The 24,748-nt window shown below is 34.2% G+C and overlaps 1 protein-coding gene across 2 annotated transcripts in view; it reads right to left on the minus strand.

Moving 5' to 3' along the window:
• Positions 1-4,472: 4,472 nt before the first annotated feature.
• Positions 4,473-24,748, minus strand: part of LOC149551141 (serine hydroxymethyltransferase, mitochondrial-like) — a 68,222-nt gene continuing 47,946 nt past the window's right edge. For both annotated transcript variants that reach the window (XM_089786712.1, XM_089786711.1), the window contains 9 exons: positions 21,288-21,380; positions 14,234-14,326; positions 13,834-14,031; positions 13,542-13,646; positions 6,819-6,884; positions 6,477-6,554; positions 5,974-6,085; positions 4,953-5,063; positions 4,473-4,878 (listed from right to left, as the gene is read on the minus strand). In XM_089786712.1, coding sequence (XP_089642838.1) covers positions 4,727-4,878; positions 4,953-5,063; positions 5,974-6,085; positions 6,477-6,554; positions 6,819-6,884; positions 13,542-13,646; positions 13,834-14,031; positions 14,234-14,326; positions 21,288-21,380 — 1,008 coding nt within the window. In that variant the 3' untranslated portion in view covers positions 4,473-4,726. The remainder of the gene's footprint in view (positions 4,879-4,952; positions 5,064-5,973; positions 6,086-6,476; positions 6,555-6,818; positions 6,885-13,541; positions 13,647-13,833; positions 14,032-14,233; positions 14,327-21,287; positions 21,381-24,748) is intronic.

Consider the following 24,748-nt stretch of genomic DNA (forward strand, 5'->3'; position numbering starts at 1 on the left):
ATGCATCCAATTTATACAATGTACCAAATTTGATAGCTCTAGCAATCACCACAACAACTCTCACCATTTTGCACCATGCATGAAAAAGTACTTCTGCACTCACATTTATTAGTTCACTCACAAATAAAAAATTTCATGCTAGTCTAGGGATATGTATGCCACCATTATTCATTTTTACCATTAGAAAAAGTGATTCTAACTTTACCATGACCAATAGTATCTAAATGAGAATCGTCACCCTAATACCTTATGACTATCAAATTCTTCATATTTAGAGAACCAATATCTATTGAAAGTCATATGAAAAGATGCACTTGATTCAATCAGTCATGTGTCATTACTTGCACGGGTAACCAAAGATGCAATAAATGGATCATCATCATTGAAATTCAAAATTACTTTTTTCTTTTCTTTTCTTTTGTGCAATTCTTACAAAATATCTAGATTTACTACAACTCCAACAAATGACTTTGGACTTTCTAAGAGATTTGGATCTCCCCTTGGATTTATCCTGGTTCTCATTCTTCTTGCATTTCCTCTCATGTCTTCTATGAACACTTAGGACCTCGTTGGCATTGGTGAATAGCTTTGTTTTCATCTCTTTACAAATAAAAGAGGCTACCACATCTTTAGTCTTCATTACTACACAAGCACTACCAATAGCCATAACAAGGGAGTCACATAAAGAACATGCAAGATATAACATTTCTTCTCATCCATCTTGACGCCAACAAATGTTGATTGAGCCACCAACATATTCAATGCTTCTAGGTGGTTTGTAGTTCATCCACTCTCAAGAAATAATATTCCTTCCTCTATGAAAATCTTATTCACTAAAGATTTGGCTTGATACATTTCATGGCTTCTTTGCAGAGGACTCTTGGTAGACGTCAATTAAAACATAATTTGTTGAGCACAATATTATTAGATCCTTGTCTTTATAGTCCATAACATCATGTCAAACAACCACACTAGAATCTAAAGCTTTGATGATGTTCTTATCAATAACATTCCTTAGATCTTGACCTATTAATGAATCTCCCATCTTCATCTCTCTACATCTCAAAAATATTTCTAGAAAATTTATCCATCTCTATTCTCCTTGATAAACTTGTTATCTAAAAATTCGCACAACAAGATCACAAAACATCTTCTACACAAGCTCTAACTCAAAACTAGACAAGTTTTTAAAAAATCAGCACACAACTGAAACCAAATTTGATCAAGCATTGTGCTATTGAAAGGAAATTATGCCAGTGAAACAACTTCCTACACTAAACACTAAACTTAAGAGGAGAATTATGAAAATATGTACTAATGAATGATAAGCGGTTGGGAACATGGGAAGAGATTATAGCCATATTTGGCATCCCTCAGACACAAAAAAACTTATACATTGATTATCAAGGCATTTGGTAAATGTAACTTCAAAAATATTATTGATTCAAATAGTTTCTATAAACAATTGTTGTGGTGTGACGGGACAATGCTCAATGAAGTACTTCCAAGGAAAATTTACAATATTCTTGTTTTAGATCTAGATATTTATCAAAGAGTGATCCAGGGTTGGGATTTTCATTCTCCATTTTTTGGTTGGTGTATCTTTTTTCAATATTTTGGGGAGTCAAAAGATGAACCTAAGAAGCTATGTTTTAGATGGTTGTTATTACTTAAAAAACTTGCTTTAGGTTCCAATATGGAATCCTTGGGTCTTAGTCCTAGACACTGTAAAATTTTTGATTCAATTGAGTCTTTTGAACATGTCTTTTTTCAATGTATGTTTGCCATCATGGTTTGGTCCATCTTTTTTGGTAGTTCCATTGTGTGGAAGAAGTCCTTGCATGATATGTTGAAGCTTTTGATTCTAAACTTAATATGTTTTGGTATGTACTTGTGAGATTTTATGGTTCCTTTGGAAGGCAAGAAATGAAGAGGTCTTTCAACATAAAGACAAAAGACTTACTAGGTTTACATGTAAACTTGCTCATTTACTAATTATGTCACAAGTTCCTCTTTCCTTGGAAATCTCTATGGCTCAGTTCATGATGTTGGTTCAAAATGGAGTGCTCCTGATTCAAAAAGAAGAGGTCAAGGCTTTTCAATATTTGGATCAATTCAAGGATATGTTGGATCCAACTGAGTTAAATCAACTCGAGAAGAAAATGAAAGAGTTACAAATCTCTAGTGATGTGCAATATTCTACCTCTATTACCACTAACTGTGAAGAGATTAAAAAGCTTGGTGACATTGTTTCTAAAGAATATGTGCTTGCTAGCTAGAACGATGAACTTTTTGATACAAATATTTTGCAATCACTAGAGTCTAATGATGGATGGGATTCGTATGAAGCTAATTAGCAAAATATATGGATTTGCTATTATTTTGTGATCTGGTATTTGAAACATGTAGTCATTGTAAGGTCTGTACGCTTTATATATGCTTCCATTTGGCTATATGAGATCCTACTCTGATATGTATTTAAATCCGTTGTATTGTCAGGGTTAGATTCTGAAAAATTGTTTAAGCTAGGTGATCTTTACTTAATGCTTTCAGTGGAACTTATCGTATTCAGTCTTTAAACTATTCTAATATCAAGATATTTACTAATGTTTACATAGTTATAAAAACTTAATAAAAACGAACGTAAATTACATGTCCATAGAAATCAAAAATATATTCTTGCAGTGCAAGCTTTTCACAAGAATATCACCAATGGTGATCTAGAGGCAACATAACAACCATCATGCCCTTTGAATACGTCACAAGACATTCAAAATACATTGGCCCCATTAAATAGGGTTGCATTCTACAAGAAAAACACAAAATATCCATTATAAGATTTTAATATTTTTTCTATTGACAATGTGAGATTTGAACTAATGACCTCCCGAAAGGAAGCCATGCCAATTCACTGTTGTACTGTGGGTGGTTCACTCCACTATAAGATTTGTAACCTAATGATAAACAATCTAGATTTGCAATGATAAAATATACATAAAATGTGGCTTTCATCAGTGTTCATGGCTCCTAAATACTCCATTAAGGAGCCATCCCTCTAGACCCCACAAGGGTGTTACTCCTTGCAACTACACTCATTCACCAACAATAACCTTTTACTGTTAAAAGTTGAGACACCATTTTCGTAACAATAATATAGCCTTAGTGTAACTTTTGGATTCGATTATGTAAGTATTTTTTTTGCATCAATGTTTTAGATCACCATGTGAAGGATCAAATAATATGATCCAAAACAGTTATGCAGAAGAATACTATCACAATCAAATCAGGAAGCTACACTAGGATTACCTCATGTAATGTGGAAATCTATTGACTCAATAATATAGCCATCAATTGCACATTTAATTTAGCAATACCACTTATGATAAATGAATAAGATTCTTTATTTTAGCGGAAGCATTAGATCCCATGTATGATTTTTTATAAACATAGAAAAATCTACTATCATAATTAACAACCCACTCAAGTACTCCTACATCATGAAAACTATGTAGATTGTATCAAAACATTTGACATTAATGTTAATGTTGGTTGTTTGGCAACAATTAAAATGAGCATTTGCAAGGCCATTTACCCAATTAAAAGCTTACTTATATAAGAAGAGATTTTAGATTTAAGACCAAACTATGGAGTACTCTTGAATGTTAAAATCAAGTTTAAAAAGACACCACGGGTAGTCGGCCATATTCATAATGAAGTTGACTGTTTTACTAATCATGTTGTCAAATTAAGTCAGCCATCTGCATTGTTTACTAATCATATTGTCATCATTAAGTCAGCCATCTGCATTCTTTTACTCATTATGTTATGGAGTTGCTTCATACTAGGCATCCTTACATCCTTTCAGATTTGCATTATTTTATCTTTCGACTTTGTCCAGATATAAATGACAGTTTGTCTATTTACCTGACATTAATGACAAATATTCAACATGGCACATATCTCTCATTGAGAATTATATTCCACATTAATAGCTACCTACATAATGAACGTATGAGGCAACTTCTACTTTAACAGCAATCTGATACTATGATAATATCTGCAATTTTTGCAATGTAGATGTTTTTGAAATTATGTAGTCATATTTTACTGAAGAATATACGTGATGTTAATTCATTTGATTGCTATATGGCTTTAAATACCTGCAGTGTAGGTGCCTGTAACACACCTAATATTTTTAACACAATGAGCAGTGTAAATTCCTATTTCTAGTGTGCCTGGTATGAAAGCTATCGCCACTCATTTCCTACTTTTTCTCAATGGGATTTGCTCAAAGAATTTCTACAAGGAAAAAAGGTAAGGAAAGTCATTAATAAACATCGATCCCTTTCAAAGTTTTATTAGTGTTCTATTTAAAAAATCAGTATCCAATGTAATATTGCTGCCATGAGAGAAGGGGAGAAAATCAAACAGGCTTATAAAAATTCTTTACTCCATTTTAAGGGCTCAGCAACTGAGGACAAAACCATCATAATTATTTTATAACAAAAACTCTTGTGATAACAGAATTTTGATTGCTTCTATTGAAAAGGATAACATGAACATTGCCCTGTGACTACAATATCATCTGCAGATTATTTGCATTACATAATAGTACAGGACACGATGATGGTTAATAAAGAAACCTGTCATGACAGAAAGCACAACAGATCTACATGTCTGATGAAGTAGCTAGGATAACAGCCAGCATGGGTTTTGTTAGGAGCTCTCAATCTTTGTATTTCATGTTTGTTTTCTCAAAGCCAATTGTAGGAAACTGCTTTGCATACTCTTCAACATTATGTCGAAGACTTGCAATTTCACCTTGGAAGTGTGAGCTGGTTTGGATCGTGGCATTGAAGTCCTTAAGCTTTGTACCACCTGTGTGATAAACATTTAATTTCTATTGTATCTTATGAAACAATCACCCCATTTAACGCAAGTAATTTCCTCACCTTTTGTTTCAGACTTGACTTGTATCGCTAGTTGAGCAGCACCATCAAAAAATTCTGCTACTTTTGCAAAATCATCCTCTGTAAAGCCTCTAGATGTGAGAGCCGGTGTTCCTGCATGCAGAATTACCAAAAGCTTGTTAATAAGATCGGTCAATAATAATGCATACAGACCAAAAAATAATTCAATGCGAGACATAAACTCAGTTTTCACTATGTCAATAAATGGTTAACGAATCCCTGTAGTTGAATTACAAATAGGATAAGTGCCTTCAGTGTACTGATTACGACTTCCCTCATAAGGTTTCTCATCCCATTTTCATAAAATGCTCACAATGAGAAAACTGTCTTACTGTTGCAACTTGTAAAATGGATAATTTCTGTACGTGGGAAAGAAGAACAAGGTAGCAAGAAGAAAAATTACCTTTTGAAATACTATGGTTAGGACAGAAAAAAAGATACAGTAATTGTATATTTACATTATTATGATTTATAATAACTGAAAAAAAGCATAATTAGATTAAATTATTATGATTTATAATAACTGGAAAAAATCATAATTAGATTAACAGTAAACTCAAAATTATTATTCATGAGAGGCATGTGACATCAAGTTTTAAGATATATTTAAAGATGTAGTAACCATTTTCACAAATCAATATTTGGATATTATTTATCACCTTAGCACTCTATGGTATTCCGCATATTGTTTATTTACGACTGTAATCATTGAAAAGATATACATGTTCCTTGACGTCCAGAAGCAGCTAGATCATTCACATGGATTCTGGAAACATCACCTCTTTAATTAAAGAATTGCCTAGTTTTATAGCTCCCCTAAGATTTATTCACAATTTTATGTGGTGGAATTAAAACATCAAAAATATAATGGATACTGCAATAACTACTGTATTTGGTAACCTTGAAGAACAGAGACATATGGTGATATAAGTTAAGAAAGGAATTGGCTTTCTCCAATAAAGTTTAAAGAGGAGTTGAATGCACCAAATTTTTAAATTATTACCCATGCGAATTCCACCAGGAACCATAGCAGAAATATCTCCTGGAACTGTGTTTTTATTGGCTGCAATATGAACCAATTCCAGGACTCTTTCAACCCTGGAACCATCAATTCCCTGTAATTCACAAGAAGATAACAATTTGGTACTTCAACATAAAAGAACATGCAGTAAATGAATCTTTACAAAGAGCAAGTGAGAGCTGCAACTAAATTTTACCTCAGAGAAAAGAAATTTAAAAAGGCATGTGCAACATAAAAAAAGAGACTAAGATAATTAGCATATACTGACAAACTTCTTGGATTGTAACTGTGTTTTTGTTTGTTATCATATGGAACAAATAAAATGGTTGGAAAATTTAAGTAATAGATATCAAGTAACCTTTGAATCTCACAAGTGTCCAAAAGCTACATCTCTTTGTTTTTCAAGACCATCCATTAACACTAAGAAAGATCTATTGTATGTACTAGAAACCTTCTTTCAACTAATCTTAAACCAGTGTACTTACCTTACTCTTCAAATTCACCAAGACCAAATGGTTGTCTGTTCCACCAGAAACAAGTTCATACCCTCTTTCACCTAGGCACTGCCATGATGAAATTGATATATGGTTAAGATCAAACAGTATATAATCCTTGGTTATAATGCATTAATTACAGAACTGCATTATCTATTGAAACATACTGAACTTAGTTAAAACCACAATAAGCTCTCCAACAAATTGTAGTTTTCTTGGTGCATACGTAAACACTAAAAGAAGTTGCCAAAAATAATTGTCTTTCTGTGAAATACAGTTTAACAAATGTGTTCTCAGTACATTAACATAAATTCATGTGGTAAAACAGCATACCTTAGCAAAGTGTGAACAATTGCTGAGAACTTGTTCTTGATATAATTTATACTCTGGTGTAGTTGCCTGCATATATTAGTGCATGCACATAAAGTCAGTGTATGGTGAATCTAATTTGAACATGCATTAGGCCACAAACATTACAAATTCTCACTAAACTAACGAATTAGAATGTTTTATAAGTAATGTTATACACTGGAATGAAACAATTTTTTAACTATTTTTCTAACTTGTATTACATGGTTACTGTCCGGTGAAATAGAAAACGCATTGCTATTACCTGCACATCTGTTAACCACAGAAATGTGCTGATCCATCTCTTGTTTAATATGCATATTTAAATATTAAAGGAAATCATGATTGATAGGAGATTTGTAATAATGGCCTGGTAAGATCCATCGTCTTGTACCCTATTAAGCTTAAGGATATCTTTCGTAAAAATATGTGCCAATGTTGCATAATGTAAGTAAATGCATGCCTCTAGTTATGATAAATCTCTCCATAATTATATTACTGACCAAAAAAAAAATTTCTCCCCATAATTCAATGTTAGTCATTCCTTGCATAAGTACATGTGCAATGTATCACAGGCTTTGAGCACAAATGTACCGTTGTAAACACATGACCCATTTCAAAAGGTGATCCCATCTCTTTTCTCTTGCTTTCTAGCTTCATGTTTTTCTTAGTTGTATTTAGCTTGGCAACAATTTTGGATTTATTAGTCTCCGAGATCATAGGGATGGGCAAGTCAAGTCAACGATCCCTAACTTTACATTTAGAATGAAAAAATTATGCAAGGATTGAATCCCAGTGAAAAATACAAGTTTGAGGATTTCCTTTAGAATTCTACCTCTGGGTCAAAGTTCCCTTTCAATCCTTGTAATGGTTGAGATGATGCTTATTTTTTAAATCCACCTTTGAAGTATGAAATTCGAAATTGGGATGCAGAAGACCTTTTTCAAATTGTGAAAATTTAACAAAAATATAAGATTGTGAAATATTGGCAAGGTGTTTGAAATATGAAATTTGTCAAATTGTGATGCGAAAAAATAAGAATTCAATATTTGGAAAAATGCTAAGTGAGGAGAAATCTCACTTAGTACTATTGGATTCCTCAAGCCTCTTCAGCTATATCACTCTTATCATCTTTATGTCTTTGGGCATTTTGGCATTTATCACATCCCCTGTCTATCAAATCATTTAATATTCTGTCTATTTGTTTTTTGATCTATCAATGTATCTGGCTGTTGTGTAGATGAAAACACTAAAACAAGGGACTTGACTGAGGTCTCCAAACAGCCCCAACCAATTTTCGTCTTTTGTGTGTGCACATTTATTGAAAACATTTGACCCCACAAGGGATTGCATGTGTATATGTATTTTATTTTCATTTATATTTGGTATCTAGTATTTGCTATTCCATTTATAACTTTTGGGTTTTGCAAGTTATCTAAAGAATGGAATTGGGTTTTCTCCACATTATGAGTGGTTTTTGTCACTCTTTGTACAAAACTACAGCGCACCGCGCAGATGTTTGTGTGCTGCAATCGCATCCTTGGCCGAGACGCTCAGATTTGGGCAAAAGACTCTTTGTCATCTACACTTACCAATTCTATGATCAAAATCTTTCTTTTTCTTATCTATAGTTAGATATCTTCACCAGTTTAACTACTTGGAGATATCTGAATGTATGTTGTGATCAAAGGCTCACTATTGTCTACACTTTCCATTTCTATAATCATAATCTTTATTTATCTTACCTATACAGATATCTTCTTCACCATTTTAACTAGTTGGAGATATCTAAATGTATGATGTGAAATTGACTCTTAAAGGAACATAGTTTCCTTCTGCGAGGTTATTTTCCTCCATTATTGATACAGCAGCCATAGGTGCATTACTTAGGATAGGGATGTTAGCATGAATGCTGATGATATTCCTATGGGGGAGTATCCTAACATTTGGGAGATCGATAGTATGATCATTAGTTGCATTCATGGTAATGTTTGTCATTGATGTCAACATACTGAAGACTAATAGAGCAGCAAACAGTGTTTGAGGTCGTACGGTTCAAGGATTGCAAATGAGGTCGAGTGCAATTGAGGATATATTCTACAAAATGTCTTGATTCCGTTGGTTAAGAGCGTATGCATAAACTTGAAGACTGGTGTTGATGCGAGTTTTGTATCACTTACATAACATATTAGTAATTGGATATCTAATACGGAGTATCAAGCATACAATTCCTCTCTTGAAAAGTTATTGCTCATGGGATATGAGAATAACTCCAATGTTCCTTACACTTGTGGATACTCCCTCAATTTTATCGATGTGATTTGCTGGTAATCATGTAGGCGGCCTTACGCTATTCATTCAAGGATGACTTGGGCTTTGGTGTGATGATGGAGATGGTGGTTTGGTGTGAATGCTAGATGATGTTGATGAAAAGTGATGGTGGTGGAGGGTGAATGGTTCTTACGACTGGTGTTTTCTAACTCTCTTCTCCTAAGTTCTAAGTCCTAAATTACTTGCTATCCTACTCCTAATCCTATGGATGGAAGACTAGCAAATGGACTAGGATCGAACCTAATGAAAGTTACCTAGCGGCCTCACTTCCACAGGTGCAATGATTCAAAGGAAAGATGAACTAGTTTTCCACGCAAGGCTTCCCAACAAGCCACTAGGATGCTAGTGGTCTAGTATTGATCCCTATCAAACACCTACTAATGCTACCATGCAACTATCCATCTACTTTACTCTTAGCAACTTGAAATGAAATTTGCTTCAACAACTTGAAAAGAAATCTACTCTAACTTTTTGGAAGTGGAAACCATGCAATAATACCAAAGGCCCTTAATCACCATGCAAGTCATAACAATGAGAAAGAAATAGCGAATTTTGGTATTATCTTATGCAACAATTTTCTCCGACCCTTACAAATGAGAGCAAATGGCCTTTTATAGATGCCAAAATTACAACCGACGGTAGAGATCAAAAGCAAAACCGACGATCCAGATTCAGTCCTAAAAACCCTAATTAGGGTTGCCACCCCACCGGTCAATGAGAAGATGCCACCTCGTCAATGGACCAATGAAAAAAGTGTAAAAGTGGCAACCAATGAGAAGGCACCAAAATGACGGCCAATCAAAAATAAACACTTGTCCTATTCTAGAAGAAAGAGAAATTGCCACTTGGGCTTACATCAAATGATCTTCTAATATAACTCTCCCCTTTTCTTTCATTCTTTTAGCTAAGGCAATGAACCTAGCTAATCTTTTGTTGACTTCCTCTATAGGAGGACAAGGTGTGTGCTTTCTCTTGAGCTCCGCCGATTTCATCACGTTGTTTGCTGCTTGTAGTGTCTTCTCATGATCTTTCTCATACTCCTTTGTGAATCCAATGAAAGCATTTAGGGAGGAAAGGGTGCTCAAATGTTTCTTCTTGATGGCAACCTTTCCTAGCTCATCAATCTCAATCCAAGTCTTGTCTCATTGATATCCTCTTCTCCAATATCTTCAAAATCAAGTGCCATCCCAACGTCGCTCATCATGGTTGAAATGGAAGTATCGACGCCTAGGCTGTGATGTGCAACCGCCTTCTGTATATCTTCTTTGCCAAAGGGGATTGTCCTTCCTTTAGTCTGTCCTTTACCCGTATCATGTCTACTGTACCGATATTGGTGTTGGTTATTCGCTTCATTTTTGAGAAGAAAAGTGTTTTGGGCCTCATATCCTCTTTGTCTTTCTTAGTGTCTGTCCCCTTAGGATTCTTGCTTGTACTAACATCCTCCATCTCGTCACCCTATTACGAGATGGTAAAGTGGTGGACAATGAATGCAAGAAGAACCAAGGGAGACAATATCTAGAGAAGAACGAAAGAAGGAAATCAGCTTAATGACCCCTTTCAACTCTAAATGATTTGAAATTACCTTTACCAATAGCCAAGGGAGATTGTCCTTCCTTTAGTCTGTCCTTTACTTGTATCATGTTTACTATACCAACATTGGTATCGGTTATTCGGTTACTGTCCTTGCATTGGGTCGGAGAAAATTGGTGCATAAGATAATACCACAATTTGCTATTTCTTTCTCATTGTTGTGACTTGCATGGTGATTAAGGGCCTTTGGTATTATTGCATGGTTTCCACTTCCAAAAAGTTAGAGTAGATTTCTTTTCAAGTTGTTGAAGCAAATTTCATTTCAAGTTGCTAAGTAAGAGTAAAGTAGATGGATAGTTGCATAGTAGCAATAGTAGGTGTTTGATAGGGATCATCCTAGCGGCTTGTTGGGAAGCCTTTCGTGGCAAACTAGTTCATCTTTCCTTTGAATCATTGCACCTGTGGAAGTGAGGCTGCTGGTTAACTTTCATTAGGTTTGATCCCAGTCCATTTGCTAGTCTTCCATCCATAGGAGTAGGAGTAGGATAGCAAGTAATTTAGGACTTAGAACTTAGGAGAAGAGAGTTAGAAAACACCAGTCGTAAGAACCATTCACCCTCCACCACCATCACTTTCCATCAACATCATCTAGCATTCACACCAAACCACCATCTCCATCATCCCACCAAAGCCCAGGTCATCCTCAAATGAATAGCATAAGGCCGCCTATGTGATTACCAGCAAATCACATCGATAAAACTGAGTGAGTATCCACAAGTGTAAGGAACATTGGAGTTATTCTCATATCCCATGAGCGATAACTTTTCAAGAGAGGAATTGTATGCCTGATACTCCGTATCGGATGTTCAATTACTAATATGTTATGTAAGTGATACAAAACTCGCATCAACAACTGGTAACAGTTATTCCAGATTTACAGAAGACAGTATATAGACAAAGTTCCTAAGAAGTGGTTTCTGGTAATTGGATTATATCTCCTAATAGGGATAGAATTTGGTTGAGCACAGTTAGATGGAGGAAGAGGATATCATCATGATGACATCAATGAGCACGCAAAGTCCAAGGTCACACGTGTGAAAACTGTAAGCCGACAGTGTTATGTAATTAAGAAAAGATGTAATGTAACGTGTATTGTTTTATCTTAATGAGGTCCTATTGTAATTGTAAATTGGGAAAGCCTCAAGGCCGATTCAATAAATTATTTTGAAGACTTCGTATAAAGGAAAGCTGTTTTCCTTGTGATTATGTATGTGATAAATGTAAGAAATGTATTTGAAGTAAGCAGGTGAATTGCAAGTGTGAATTATATGTGAGTAAGCAATCTAAGGGATTCATGTGATGCGAGTTTGCAAATCTGGTATTGAGATCTAAGAAGTATTTGGTGCAGCAAAGGCACAATGATTGAGCGAAGTGATTATATTTGGCAGAGAGTGCTAGTGGACAGTTGATCTTTTGGTATTGTTCTAAAAGGAATAATATTGAGGCCAATTAGGCAATGAGTTCGGTGGTCTTGCCCCTAAAGCTGTTTGGACAGTGGGTCCTTCTGCCTTCCACAACTCCTAACAAGGTTGGAATCTCCTCATAGGGATTCAAAGTCTCCTAATAGGGACTAATATGTACTGAATGTATTTCATTGACTTCTAACAGGGTCCATCCTCTTACAAGGAACTTATATATTAGTACATCATTTTGTGGGTACTATCCCCACCACGGTTTTCCCTCTGATCAAGGATTTCCCTAGTTAACAAATCTGGTGTTATTGTGTATGGTTATCTTCTTGTGGTTATTACACTTGCTGTTTACATGTTTCAGATTTAATAAGGATAACAAAAGTTGTTTTGATTGCATAACTGATTCATCCCGCCCCCCTCCCCCTCTCAGTTATCTTGGTGGACTTTACTTTCTAACAGAAGTGTCTCAACAAACCAGAAGTATAAATGGAGTTCAATTCCTTGGGATTCAATTGAGTAAAAGTAGAAACAACTAAGAAAATGTTGATTTCCCATCCAACATACCCAAAATTAATTTGAAATTTTGCTTTTTAAAATTAAAAGTTGGGGTTGGGACAGTGCCCTCAATAGGGTCATGGGATCGGATCAAGTGGCAACACTCCTTGTGGAGGTTAAGGTGCAACATCCCTCATGAAGGTGTAAGGGTAGTACCCCCAACAACATTTACGCAATCTCAATAATCTCCAAACCCTCCAAAAAATGCTTGGCTTTCAGAGTTTTACATTTGAGCATTCAATATTTTATTTATTTCTGATTTTCAAGATTTTTTTGGCCAAATCTTCCTAGTGGGACTCACCAATTCTAAGACGTGAGATCTTGGGCCTCATTTGGGTCCTCCCACCTTAAGACTCACCTCATCTAGATGAGTTCAAGTGAGTCCGATAACACTGATCCTAACAGTTGATTCCTATACAAAATTATTTCTACAAAGAATAAATCCAGTTTCACATAACTCAACATGATGACCTGACATTTATGTAGGATGAAAAAGAAAAGCATTTTTACCTAATACAAACTAAAATATGAAGTTACATAGAATTGTTGTCCAATTGTGTTTGTTTGCTTATGGGCATTAATAACAACCCAAACATGAGCAGAATGAAACATTGAAAAGAGAAATGCTCAAAATAATCATTAGAATGTTAAACAAGTACGTAAACCAATGCGTAACAATCTATCAGACAAACATGTATGACATTAAAAATAAACTTAGATGTAGATTTCCTAATAAAGTAAAAGAGACTGTATTGAAATAAAATTAAGATTATCCTCACAATAAAAATAAAAATCCAAAATTAAGTATCATAAGAATAACCTGCTTAAGCGCAACAGCTAAACCTGTTATAGTATGATTGTGAGGACCACCTTGAAGACCAGGGAACACAGCTGCATTAATTTTTTCCTCGAAATCATATTTAACCTTCAGTGAAAAGAAAGCACTTTATGTTGTAGCACTTGAAATTTTTAACATTTTTCCTCAAAATAAAAGGAAATAGCATCCATCATTAAATAACTTAACAAAACGAATACATTCCACAATAAAATCAATTTATTAACTGCTTGACCCAATAAATTTATCCCAGTTAATTTTTCTTCATATCTTATACCTCTTGCCCAAGCTTGTTAATTTCCTTGATACCCTTTCTATAAAAGATCATTGCCCCGCGCGGACCACGGAGTGACTTGTGTGTAGTCGTTGTCACTATATCCGCAAATTCAAAAGGAGAAGGTATCACACCAGCTGCAACAAGTCCACTTATATGTGCCATGTCAGCCAACAACACAGCTTTTTGTTTGTCACAGACCTATACAATAAAACAATGACAAGTTATCAAGCAAGCAAAAACTCTAGTAATCAAAAACATCCTTTAGAGATTTTTTTATTTTCCAGAACTTTTCACTACATGGAACTATTTTTAACAGTCAAGTCATCACTGTGATGACCTGTTTCAATGGAAAAATGGAAGACAACTAAAATTGGGGCGAATCCACCCAAAACTTCCATACCTTGCGCATCCGAGCATAGTCATAATGACGTGAATATGCACTAGCTCCAGCAACAATTAATTTAGGTCTGAAGAGGGCTGCACTTTTCTCCAACTACAGATACGCATTCCTTTAATTCACATGTGTGTTGGCATATTCTTTTGACACAAATTCTTGAATCCAAACATATATTATATAGAAGTACCATTATGGATGTCTCTTAAATATAGCTTTCGGGTTTAAAATAAGTGAAGATAAATGAAAAGAATGAAGGATAATAATAATCTTTTAACTTGTCAAATCAATGAAATGCACTCTGACAAAATGCAAGAGACAGAAAATATAACAAAGAGAAGTAAGAAAATAAATGTAATAAAATTAGTTTTCCTTTAAAAATTTAGTTCTGAGAAAATTTTACTACAATATTAAAATCAGTTTTCCTTCTAAACGAGTTGTCCTGAGAAAATTTTGCTCTAATATTAAATTCAGTTTTCCTTCTAAACGAGTTGTCCTGAGAAAATTTTGCTCCAATATTAAATTCAGTTTTAGCAATTACTCGTCAGAAACTTTATGCATAAGAGTGTAAGTGAGAGTCTGAGACCAAGGGAATAAAATCTAAGAATTAAAAGACTTCTAAATAAGTAGTATTAGAGGAAAGATGACTGAACTCCTATTTTCATGCAAGGATTGCAAATTTGTGACAGATTAATAAACATAGAAGAGGCAACAAAGAAAGATTATTCAGAGATAAATGTAATTCCAAAATAGTAACATGTATATGTGATGATAAGACTTCTGAAACAAGTATGCTTTAAAATGAAGGCAAATTTAGCAAGATGTCCAAGAAACTGCCCAATGAGCTGCAACAAAGAAAAACATATGAAAAATGCCTCTTGTAGGAAAAAAGGATCGATCAGTCTAAAGTTTACAAGAGACAGGTTAAAGATGCTACAGTATCAAATGTACTTTTTACACCTACCAATAGAAAATTGAATATCAATGATATTGATGTAATCTCATAGAACAATGAATACTTTCTTGTAACATAAGAATCTCTTTAATGATTTGTTGGGTACATCTAGGTGTCACATGTCATAAGAGTCTAAGGCAAAAACCAATCTGTGTTGTTTCCTACCTTAATTTTTGAAGAGTACTCCTTTTTCATAGGCTGAAAGATTCAAATGGATGTTTATAACATTTCTAGTCCTCATTTTTAAGTTCTGAAAAGTATCTTGATAAGTATATTAGTATTTCCATCGCATTTGCTTCAATATAGAAAGATTCTAGGCTGGTGGTTGTAATAGCATGGTTCAAGGAACCAGCAAATAGAAGGATATCAATTCTGTCAGTGAAAAGGAGTTGGTAATAGCACCCTATAAATCTTGCAACTAAGTAATCCTCCATTGATCCTAAATAAAAAGGGTACTGACAGCCCTGGATTAGTTGCAAAGTAGGATAGGTGTACGATCCATACTACTACTTGTAAAAATAAGGTGAAATTGCACATCTGAATATTTCTAACCAGGCAAGTGGAATCCCTCTGCATATTATCTGCTACCAATGGAAAGTGGAATTCTTAGATTTTCAAAACAAATGGTATGCATGGCCTAAGATTTAGTGATAAGCATTATCACCTTCTTTATTTCATGATCTTGCCAAGATAAGCATCTTCAAGTGAACTTTCAGTCGTGGAGCAATAGTGGGTATTTCATGTAGAGAAACTCGGTTGTAAGGGCTCTTTTAGTTTTAATAGACTGACCATAAGAAACCAGGAGTCTAGAATTCTCAGAGAAGAGGCAGGATTTTATTTTTTAACTCGGCCTTATCCTTTTCTTTCCAAATCTACTCCAGTTCCAACAAATTCAGGCGACTTCCAGAACAACTATCAACAATGAGTTGATGACAAACTTGTCGAAGTGCAGGAATTAGACTACTACATATAGACTGTTAGAACTTAGAATCCTTAAATCCTAAGTTTCTGATATTGTTATGAGCAATGCAATAATCATATTTGAGCTTTAGCTATTTAATTAACATCACTTAAGTCATTTATATCATATTCGCTACATGAAGTTGTAATTTTGACAAAGTCATATGCATGCAATTTACCAACCCATTTTTGCTATCTTTTGTGTTGAGTCATTTTGATTTAAGTATCTCAGACTATTATGATCTATTCTTAGCATGTTTTTACCTCCAACCATGCATTGCCTTAATTTAGCCAAAGCATGCTTGATGGCTAACATCTCCTTATCATATATAGAAAATCATCCTCTATTTCTTTGAGCTTCCTACTCTCAAATGAAATATGGTGTTTTTTCTACATGAGAACAACTCCTATGCCCTCACCTCCATTGCACTCTAACATTGAATGCTGAGAAAAATCTAGGCATATCAAAATTGGATACAAACTCGCGATCTCCTTGAGTTTGTCAAATGCTTGTTCCATTGACATTGTCCAAGTAAAAGACCCTTTCTTGGTCAATTCTATTAATGGTGACTCCGGCTGTGAAAACCCCTTTACAAATCTCCTAAAATTTGTGCACAATCCCACTAATCCTTAAGTGGATCAATGTTTGAAGTGGTGGCCAATCTGCAATAGCATCAATCTTATCCATGTCAACCTTGACCCCCTCTACACTAATCACAAACCCCAAATATAAGATCTCTATCATCTGAAATTTACATTTAAACATTTTTGCATATAATTATTGTGCCTTCAACATTCCTAAGAGCTTATTAATGGGTTTAACATGGCCCTCCTGCCTCTTACTCTAATATTAGAATGCCATCAAAGAAGACAAGTACAAACTTAAGCAACTGCAAGTCGAAAATATGGTTCATGTATGATTAGAAAGTAGCAAGTATATTGGTCAACCCAAATGGCATGACCAAAATCTCATAATGACCATAGTGAAATTTCAATACTGTTTTAAGAATGTGCCCCTACATGACCATAATATGATAGCATCCTAATTGAAAGTCATTCTTCAATAGTAGACTGCCCCATGTAACTCATCAATCTTGGAAATAGGACCCCTGTTCTTAATCGTCTTCCAATTGAGTTCCATGTAGTCAATACACATCTGCATCATCCCATCGTTCTAAACCAGCAACACTTAAAAGCAAAAGGACTAGAGCCAGCATTAATATGCCCCATGTCAAGAAGTTCTTGAATTATCTTCTCCATCTCCTTGTGCCTATTTGAATGATGACAAGGAATGGTGATGATGGGTTTGCCTCCTCAAGCTCAATAACATGCACAAAACCTCATTCATGTGCCCTACCAAGAGGAATGCCACCTAACACTAGACAATGCTTGTCCAATAGTGATTGTATATCAACATGATGACGTCTTTCACTTTTGTCAAGTCTTGGTAGACACAAAAAACTGGGTTGTCCATGCAACATCACCATGCCTTAGAAGAGCCTCTGTCTTCTTCACAGTGAGTACACTTAAGTGTTCCATTCGATATACCCAAAAGTACCACCAATTTCCCATCTACTTTGAGTTTCAATTCTATCATTTGAAAATTTTGCAAATACTTTCCAAGCGAATACAGCCACCAAATCCCTAGTATAACATCTGTCTTTCCAATCCCAACTACTTAAAAATTGTCAATCACTATATGATTTCCCAACATGATGCTCATCTATAATATCTTTTTCATGAAAATCATAGTAAATTCATTTACAACGATTACATTAAACCTATCGAAATCTTCTACCTCAAGGCCCCTCTTTGCCACTAGGCCCTCATCAATGGAGTTTCACACTGTCAATCAAAACAATCTCTCATTGCCCCTGCAAAACTCCTCACTCTACCAGAATTATATCTAGCTGTACCTGGTAATGTAGCAACGGTTACTCATTTTGATCCCTTTGCTTCAATTGTTTCATCTTCATGTTCAATACCCAAGTCATTCTCCTCTTTTTCTTCTTCGCTATCTAAGACAGCCTCTATGTGGTGCACCTCATCACCCCCTAGAAACCTATGTCTTGGCTTCCATGGCTCTTTGCATGAAAAACATAATTTTTCTTCTGTTCATCATCCATGGTTGCTTTCTAGGCCCCTCTTTTTAAAAAGGCTTCTTACCCTTCCTTGGTGAGAACGACTCGGGCTGAAATTTGGTTTTAGGTAGAGAGAAATTCATATTTTACACCCTTTTCATTGCATCCTATAAAGTAGGTGGGTCAAACCCATCCTCAATGTGGTTCTATCAGCCCCTCAATAAAAAACCACAATAAGTCTCCTCTCTGAAACATAATCAAAAGCCTTTGAAGCTCAAATCCATAACTATCATATAAACCGTATGCTTCCACTGTGCTATGTGAAGTCCCCAGCCTCACCATGTCAACCTAGTGACTCAATTTTGTGAAATCACTGAAGAGACAAAATTGCAATAATGAATAAAATATCATACATGGAGAAGTCAGATGTGTTACTAATGATGGTTTAAAGATATTAAACACGAAAGTTAAAACCATTAAGGAAAGAAAAGTAAGCACGTCGGGTTAGCGTAATGATTCAATCAAGAAGATAGAAATTATGCCTTATTCATTCCAAGAAAGACATACTCTAAATGAATATTCAGAATAATGAAAGAAGAAGAATGTTGCCACTTTGACGCCGCCAAATGTTACTCACGGCCATAATTCTCCTCAGGTTGGGAGCAAATCCTCTTGTTAGCTGGATCAAAGGATTTTTTTTAACTTTCTTCCTCAAGAATTCCCTACTTCTCTAAGGATTTGCACCTTTTCAAACTTGTAATTCCTTGTTTTGCTAAGGAATTTCTAACTTCTAATTCATTTGTATCTAAGGATTTTCAATTTGAACTTATGTAATTTCATCAAATTATTCCATTTTTACCCTTGATGATTTTCAGCTCTCACCTTGCAATTTCTTATCTCATCAAGGACAACTTTTGATCCTTATTTCACTAAGGACTTCATGGTGTCGTGGACTTTCAACTTTTGATCATCACCACAATTTATGCAATGACTAAATGAGAAACTTGGCCTAGAGGTGGATTTCCTTCACTCAAACTTGAATTTTGTTAAGTGAGACTCAATCCTTTGAAAATTTCTTCTCTCCAACTCTTGAGCTAGGGCCTCCTGACTTCACTCGCCCATTCCCCAACTGCTAGGAGCATAAGAAACCTGACAAAAATGTTGCAAACCTAAGATCAACTAAACCAAACACAAAGTTACAAAGCAAAAAGAAAAGAGGGGGTCCCCGTTTGCAATGGGGCGTGTGTTTACAACACAATAGGACGTTCAAGGGATGCAACCTTTGGGGCTTGCAAGATGTAAATAGATATCAAATCTGTTCAATCAGTCATCATTCTGAGCATTTTATCTCTTATACATCCAGATTTAGATCTGCTCAATTGAGCAAGTTCCTGATTGGCATAAATCAGTTGCAAGTATATAATTGTAGATCATGGATCGCACTAGTGATTGAAAGTGTATATCAGAAATGGCATCAACTTTTTAGTTGCAAGTTATTATATCAGATCAGACATAGCGACAATATCGCTATATGTGACATCTTTTATACTGCATGTTTTCAGAGTTATATCAAAGACAGCATATTCATATTACTATAAGCAATATCATATCACATTGTTATAATTGACATAGAAAATATCAATTCACTTAGTGCAAACCATATTTTCACTTATAGCATATCTGTTATTGTTCATATCCAGAATAGCAAGTGATATTGTGCATATTCTATTTCTTAGTTCAAGTGCAAGAAATTGAAGTGTGAGAAATTGAAATAATTGTCCCGATATTCTAACTGTCCAAGATATTGCAAGAAACTGAAGTAATTGTCCCACCAATAAGTTATTGCTCGTATTGAGGTTCATCTGTTTAACAAGTTGCATGAACTAAACATTGTAGTAAGTATTCATAAATAAATTCTTCAACTTTTCAATTATAGCATTGCACATACAGCGTGATTAATTTCATTACATGGTCAAATAGGAAACAATGTTCCAAACAAATTGGATCAGTTCACAGAATCAAATATTTCCAATTGATTTTAGAACTAAACTTTGTAGTTATATCTTCTTATAGAAGGAGGTTTGTGATGCACTGTTGGGTCATAGTTAATTGATAGCAGAAACACCAATCATAACTGGAAAAATAATCCACCTTCCATGGAGAACCAAGGCAAGAGATAGGTAATTAATCTCAAAAGTTAGGCATTAAAAAGTATCCAGCATCATCTAATTCTTCAGGTTCAAACTAAAAAGAATGTGACCTTCACCAAGCAGCACTTAATTCGGATGATGAAATGTTTGAATTGCAGCCGTACTTCAATGATGAAACTAATTCACCTAGTACCATTTTCATTAGAAATTGATAGATTATAAGATGTTCTATCCTAGCTATTATGGAGATAGAAGAGGCAAGCTTGGTCCAAGATAAATGAATAAAAGTTGTTTATGCAAAGTTCTATCTGGCTTACCCTCTAGAATATACAGAATAAACCAAGCTGAATGATAAGTCTTTTCATAACAATGAAAGCATTATTTGTGGCAAAAATATGTTTTGCGTGTAATTTACAAATAATCCTAAGGAGATGCCATTTTTTAACAGATTAATCTTCATTTAGATTGCTTCTTGAATTTATTTATCTTTAAGAATCATCTTGGAATTTTGCAAAATTCTAATGGTAAGTCACTAATTTCTTTTACCTCAAATCTTGATTTTTTTTATTTCACTAACCATTTTCTTCATCACTAGACAATTATTGATGCCTCCTTTCATTTTCTTGATATCTAAATCTTTTGACTCAGACTCGGAGCAGTATCTGTAAGTTGCAAATTGTCAAGTGCACATAAATTTCTTCATATGATATCAATAGGGAGGACTGTTTATATCCATTCATCATGTCACCCAGTGTTTTCATCAACGTCTTCAAGAAATCAAGGCATGAAAATGATTAATTTAAGTAGCTTCACTAATACGCTGTGTGTATCTTTTCTTCATCCGTGTTTGATCAACAATTCTTTATGCAACAGCTATTAAAACTGTAGAAATGAGGAATGAAAATCTAAAATACCTGATCATAATCAATATAGCCAGTTGATTCATCCAGTCTATAAGGCATTGTCTCAAAAAATATTGAAACTGCTGATATCTTTTTAGTGTCGGTCTGTTAAGAGCGAAAAAACAAAAGTATCATCCTCAAATAGTCAAAACCCACCAAAATAAGCTTCAGTCCTTAAACCCCATTAGAATAATGTGGAGTTGTAGAGTACATAGATTTGAAAGAAAAAAATAATAGACTCAGCAGATATGTATTGAACATTTTGTGTACTAATCAACTTCAGAGTTCATAAATTCAAATATTCTTTGTGCAAAAAACTCAAGAAAGTTTATCACAATTTAAAGGATTTACTTATTGCATAAAGGTTAAAATGGAAGTGTAAGCATTGAGTGTACTTGTATAAGCTTTGATGCATCCATTATTCAACACACCAAGTGCCGCTCAAAAATTAAAGATTGGTTTCTCGTTGGTCTTGATTGTTATTCAATATCTATTGTTTATTCTTGTAGAAAACTCCTCCTGCAAAGTCCTTATCAAGACCACGTTCTATAGACTCAAGTCATTGAATTTGAAAGTGGATTGAATTAATATATTGCATCTATAGCTATGATAGTAAATAGATAAATAAGTGTTAAGTAGATAAAGTTTTTTAAGTGTTAGACTAATAAATAAATTAGAAGGTTAGTTGTGCAGGAATTTCCCATAGGATTACTTGTTAGGTGGAAAAGCAAAAAGAATAATAGCTTTATAAACCACATATTTGTTATGGTTTATTGATATTTTATTAAATGAAGGAAATGAAAGTTCCTTATATAAATTTACAAAGACAATGTTTCTAAAAGAAACAATCGTGAACTAAAGATGAAAATAGAAACTACCTTATAATCTAAAGACTAACTAAGATGACCATTAAAGAAACATTACAATATTCTAATACCCTCCTTAATGATCATTTAACTACCTTATAGAAGACTATAGATGTCTTGTGGTCATAAGTTCTTTAAACATTTTGCTACTGTTCAGACCGTCCCTAGATCTACAAAATCTTAATGACCAAGAAGCCATCCAATCTGATGTTGGGTAACAAATGTATTACACGCTATAGCTAGAGACACTGAGATGAAACTGAAACAACAATTTTGAGAAAAATCGCCAAACCTTCTTTGCAAATGAGCACTACACCAAAAAACAAATTGCAAGATGATTTACCAAGAACTCTTACAGATGAGCACTAAAACTCAAATACATTGCAAAAAGCCACCAAAAAAAAACTAGACATGATTTTTGAGGTGAAAAATCGACCAAAACTAGACAATAGAATCCAAGATACGGATTAGAGAATACAAAGCTTCATTTTTTGATTAAAAAAAATGTAAAACCCAATAGACAATTTCTAAAGAAAAATTATTTAAACCCAATAGATAATTATTAGCGAAAATTTGTATTAAAACCCAAAAAATAATTTTTCAGGAAAATATTATTAAAACCCACCAGCTAATTTTTGAGGAAAAAAATTATTAAAACCCATCAAAGAAACCTTAATGCAGCAAAACACAAGACTTCGCGTGGTAAAACCGCATATGCAAGCAACATGCAATTACATGCAAATACTTTGCTCAAACCAAGAAATTGCACAATGAAAACCCTCGAAGGCAAACCACAAGATTTACATAAAATACCTCCAACATATTTTATTTTGAAAAACTAAAAAACAAATTTCAGGGAAAATTTCCAGATCAAAAGAGCTCGAATTTTTCTTTAAAAAATCACCGAATTTTATGAGATCTCATTAACCCGCTTTGATACCGTGTTATGGTAAATCAATGTTTTATTAAACAGAGGAGATGAAAGCTCCTTATATAGATTCACAAAGACGATATTTCTAAAAGAAACAATCATAAACTAAAGACATAAACATAAGCTACCTAATAAACTAAAGACTAACTAAGATGACAATTAAAAAAATATTACAATATTCTAATCATATAACATTGTAATTATCCCAAAAAAAATCAACATTTCCTTTTCATTATTGGCTGCAATTGTGGTGTAATCCATTATTGGCTGCAATTGTGGTGTAATTCATGCCTGTGTGCTCTGCCAAATTCAATATGGTTTGAGAGCAGTTGTAAAATGAATCTTGGAGAATATGTAGATTGCATTACCATCATGCAAGGCAAGTGACTGTACAAGGTATGGGTAATGCATTAAAAGGCAGAGTTGTTCTTCATCTTGACACGTCGAACAATTGAATGTTGTTAAGAACCAGGCTGCATCATACACTAGTGTTGTACTTCCAGTATTATGTGTGATTCTCTTTATATAAAGGTGTATGGACAAATGAATAATGTAATATGATTTATATATTATGACAAATGGGCAAATCAATCATAGTGCCAATAGGCAGTTTACTCACACCAAACATAGAACACACAAATATTTTCATTTAATCTACAACAAACCAGCATTTTAATTAATATTGTTCTGTTATTTTGTGAAAGGCACAAATATATTTGCAAGAGATTGAATGGCATGACACAGCCTTTACATTATCTTAGATAAGATGTTTGAGCCTTTTAAGGTATTTTCTAACATATAAAGAGCATTACCATTTAAAATAAGTTTGGAGTAGAGGTGTTTTCTATGCAAGTAGAAGATCTCAATCTTTCCCACAAAAGAGGTCCATTGGACAAGACATTTAAAATGGAAGCGAGAGACATCGCAGATAAATAATTTGTGTTGTATCTATGCCAATGATCTTCCTTTCAACTTGGCAAGGTCATGATATTTGATGGGAAATGGTGGTGGCAATCAATAACGAAGCTCCTAGTTTCACTAGTCCCAGGTATGAAAAGGTGTGGACCACCTTATTGGGAAGAGAGAAAAAATTTGTGGAGTAGTCACTCAAACCAATTAGAGATTCTTGGGTTGAATCAAGAGTATCTTTTGTTTCTAATGGATGGAAAACTATAAAAAATGCTCATTAATAAATGTTATTGTAGTGTCCCCCAAAGGGACAATGTTTTTGAGGGTGGTTGATCGCAAGGAGAAAATCAAACATGCATAGTTCATTTCTAAAATCCTCATTGAGCAAATAGAGATAGTGGGTCACAAAAATGTTGTCCAATCAATATAGACAATGCAAAAAATTGCAAGGCTGTGGGTGTTTTGGTTTAACAAAGATATGAGCACAATTTTCAGACAACACACAGCATACACTCCCTTGACTTTGTGATGCAAGTAATTGACACTCAAATAGAGTGGGTGAAAGAAATATACCAAGAGGGTTAGGAGATCCAAATGTTTTTGACAAACCACCATATGCCAAAAGACATTTTCTGGACTTCCTCAAGGTTGAGATTGTTGAAGGTAAATTTAATCAATTTATTTGACTTTACTTATATCAAGTTTAAAATGAATATAATTTTTTTGTAAATTTTAATGTGTTATTAACATATTTTCTACACGATCCA

The sequence above is a fragment of the Cupressus sempervirens genome, chromosome 6 (assembly GCF_028749045.1).
Source record: "Cupressus sempervirens isolate cs-2001-9-10 chromosome 6, ASM2874904v1, whole genome shotgun sequence".
Classification (NCBI taxonomy): Eukaryota; Viridiplantae; Streptophyta; class Pinopsida; order Cupressales; family Cupressaceae; genus Cupressus; species Cupressus sempervirens.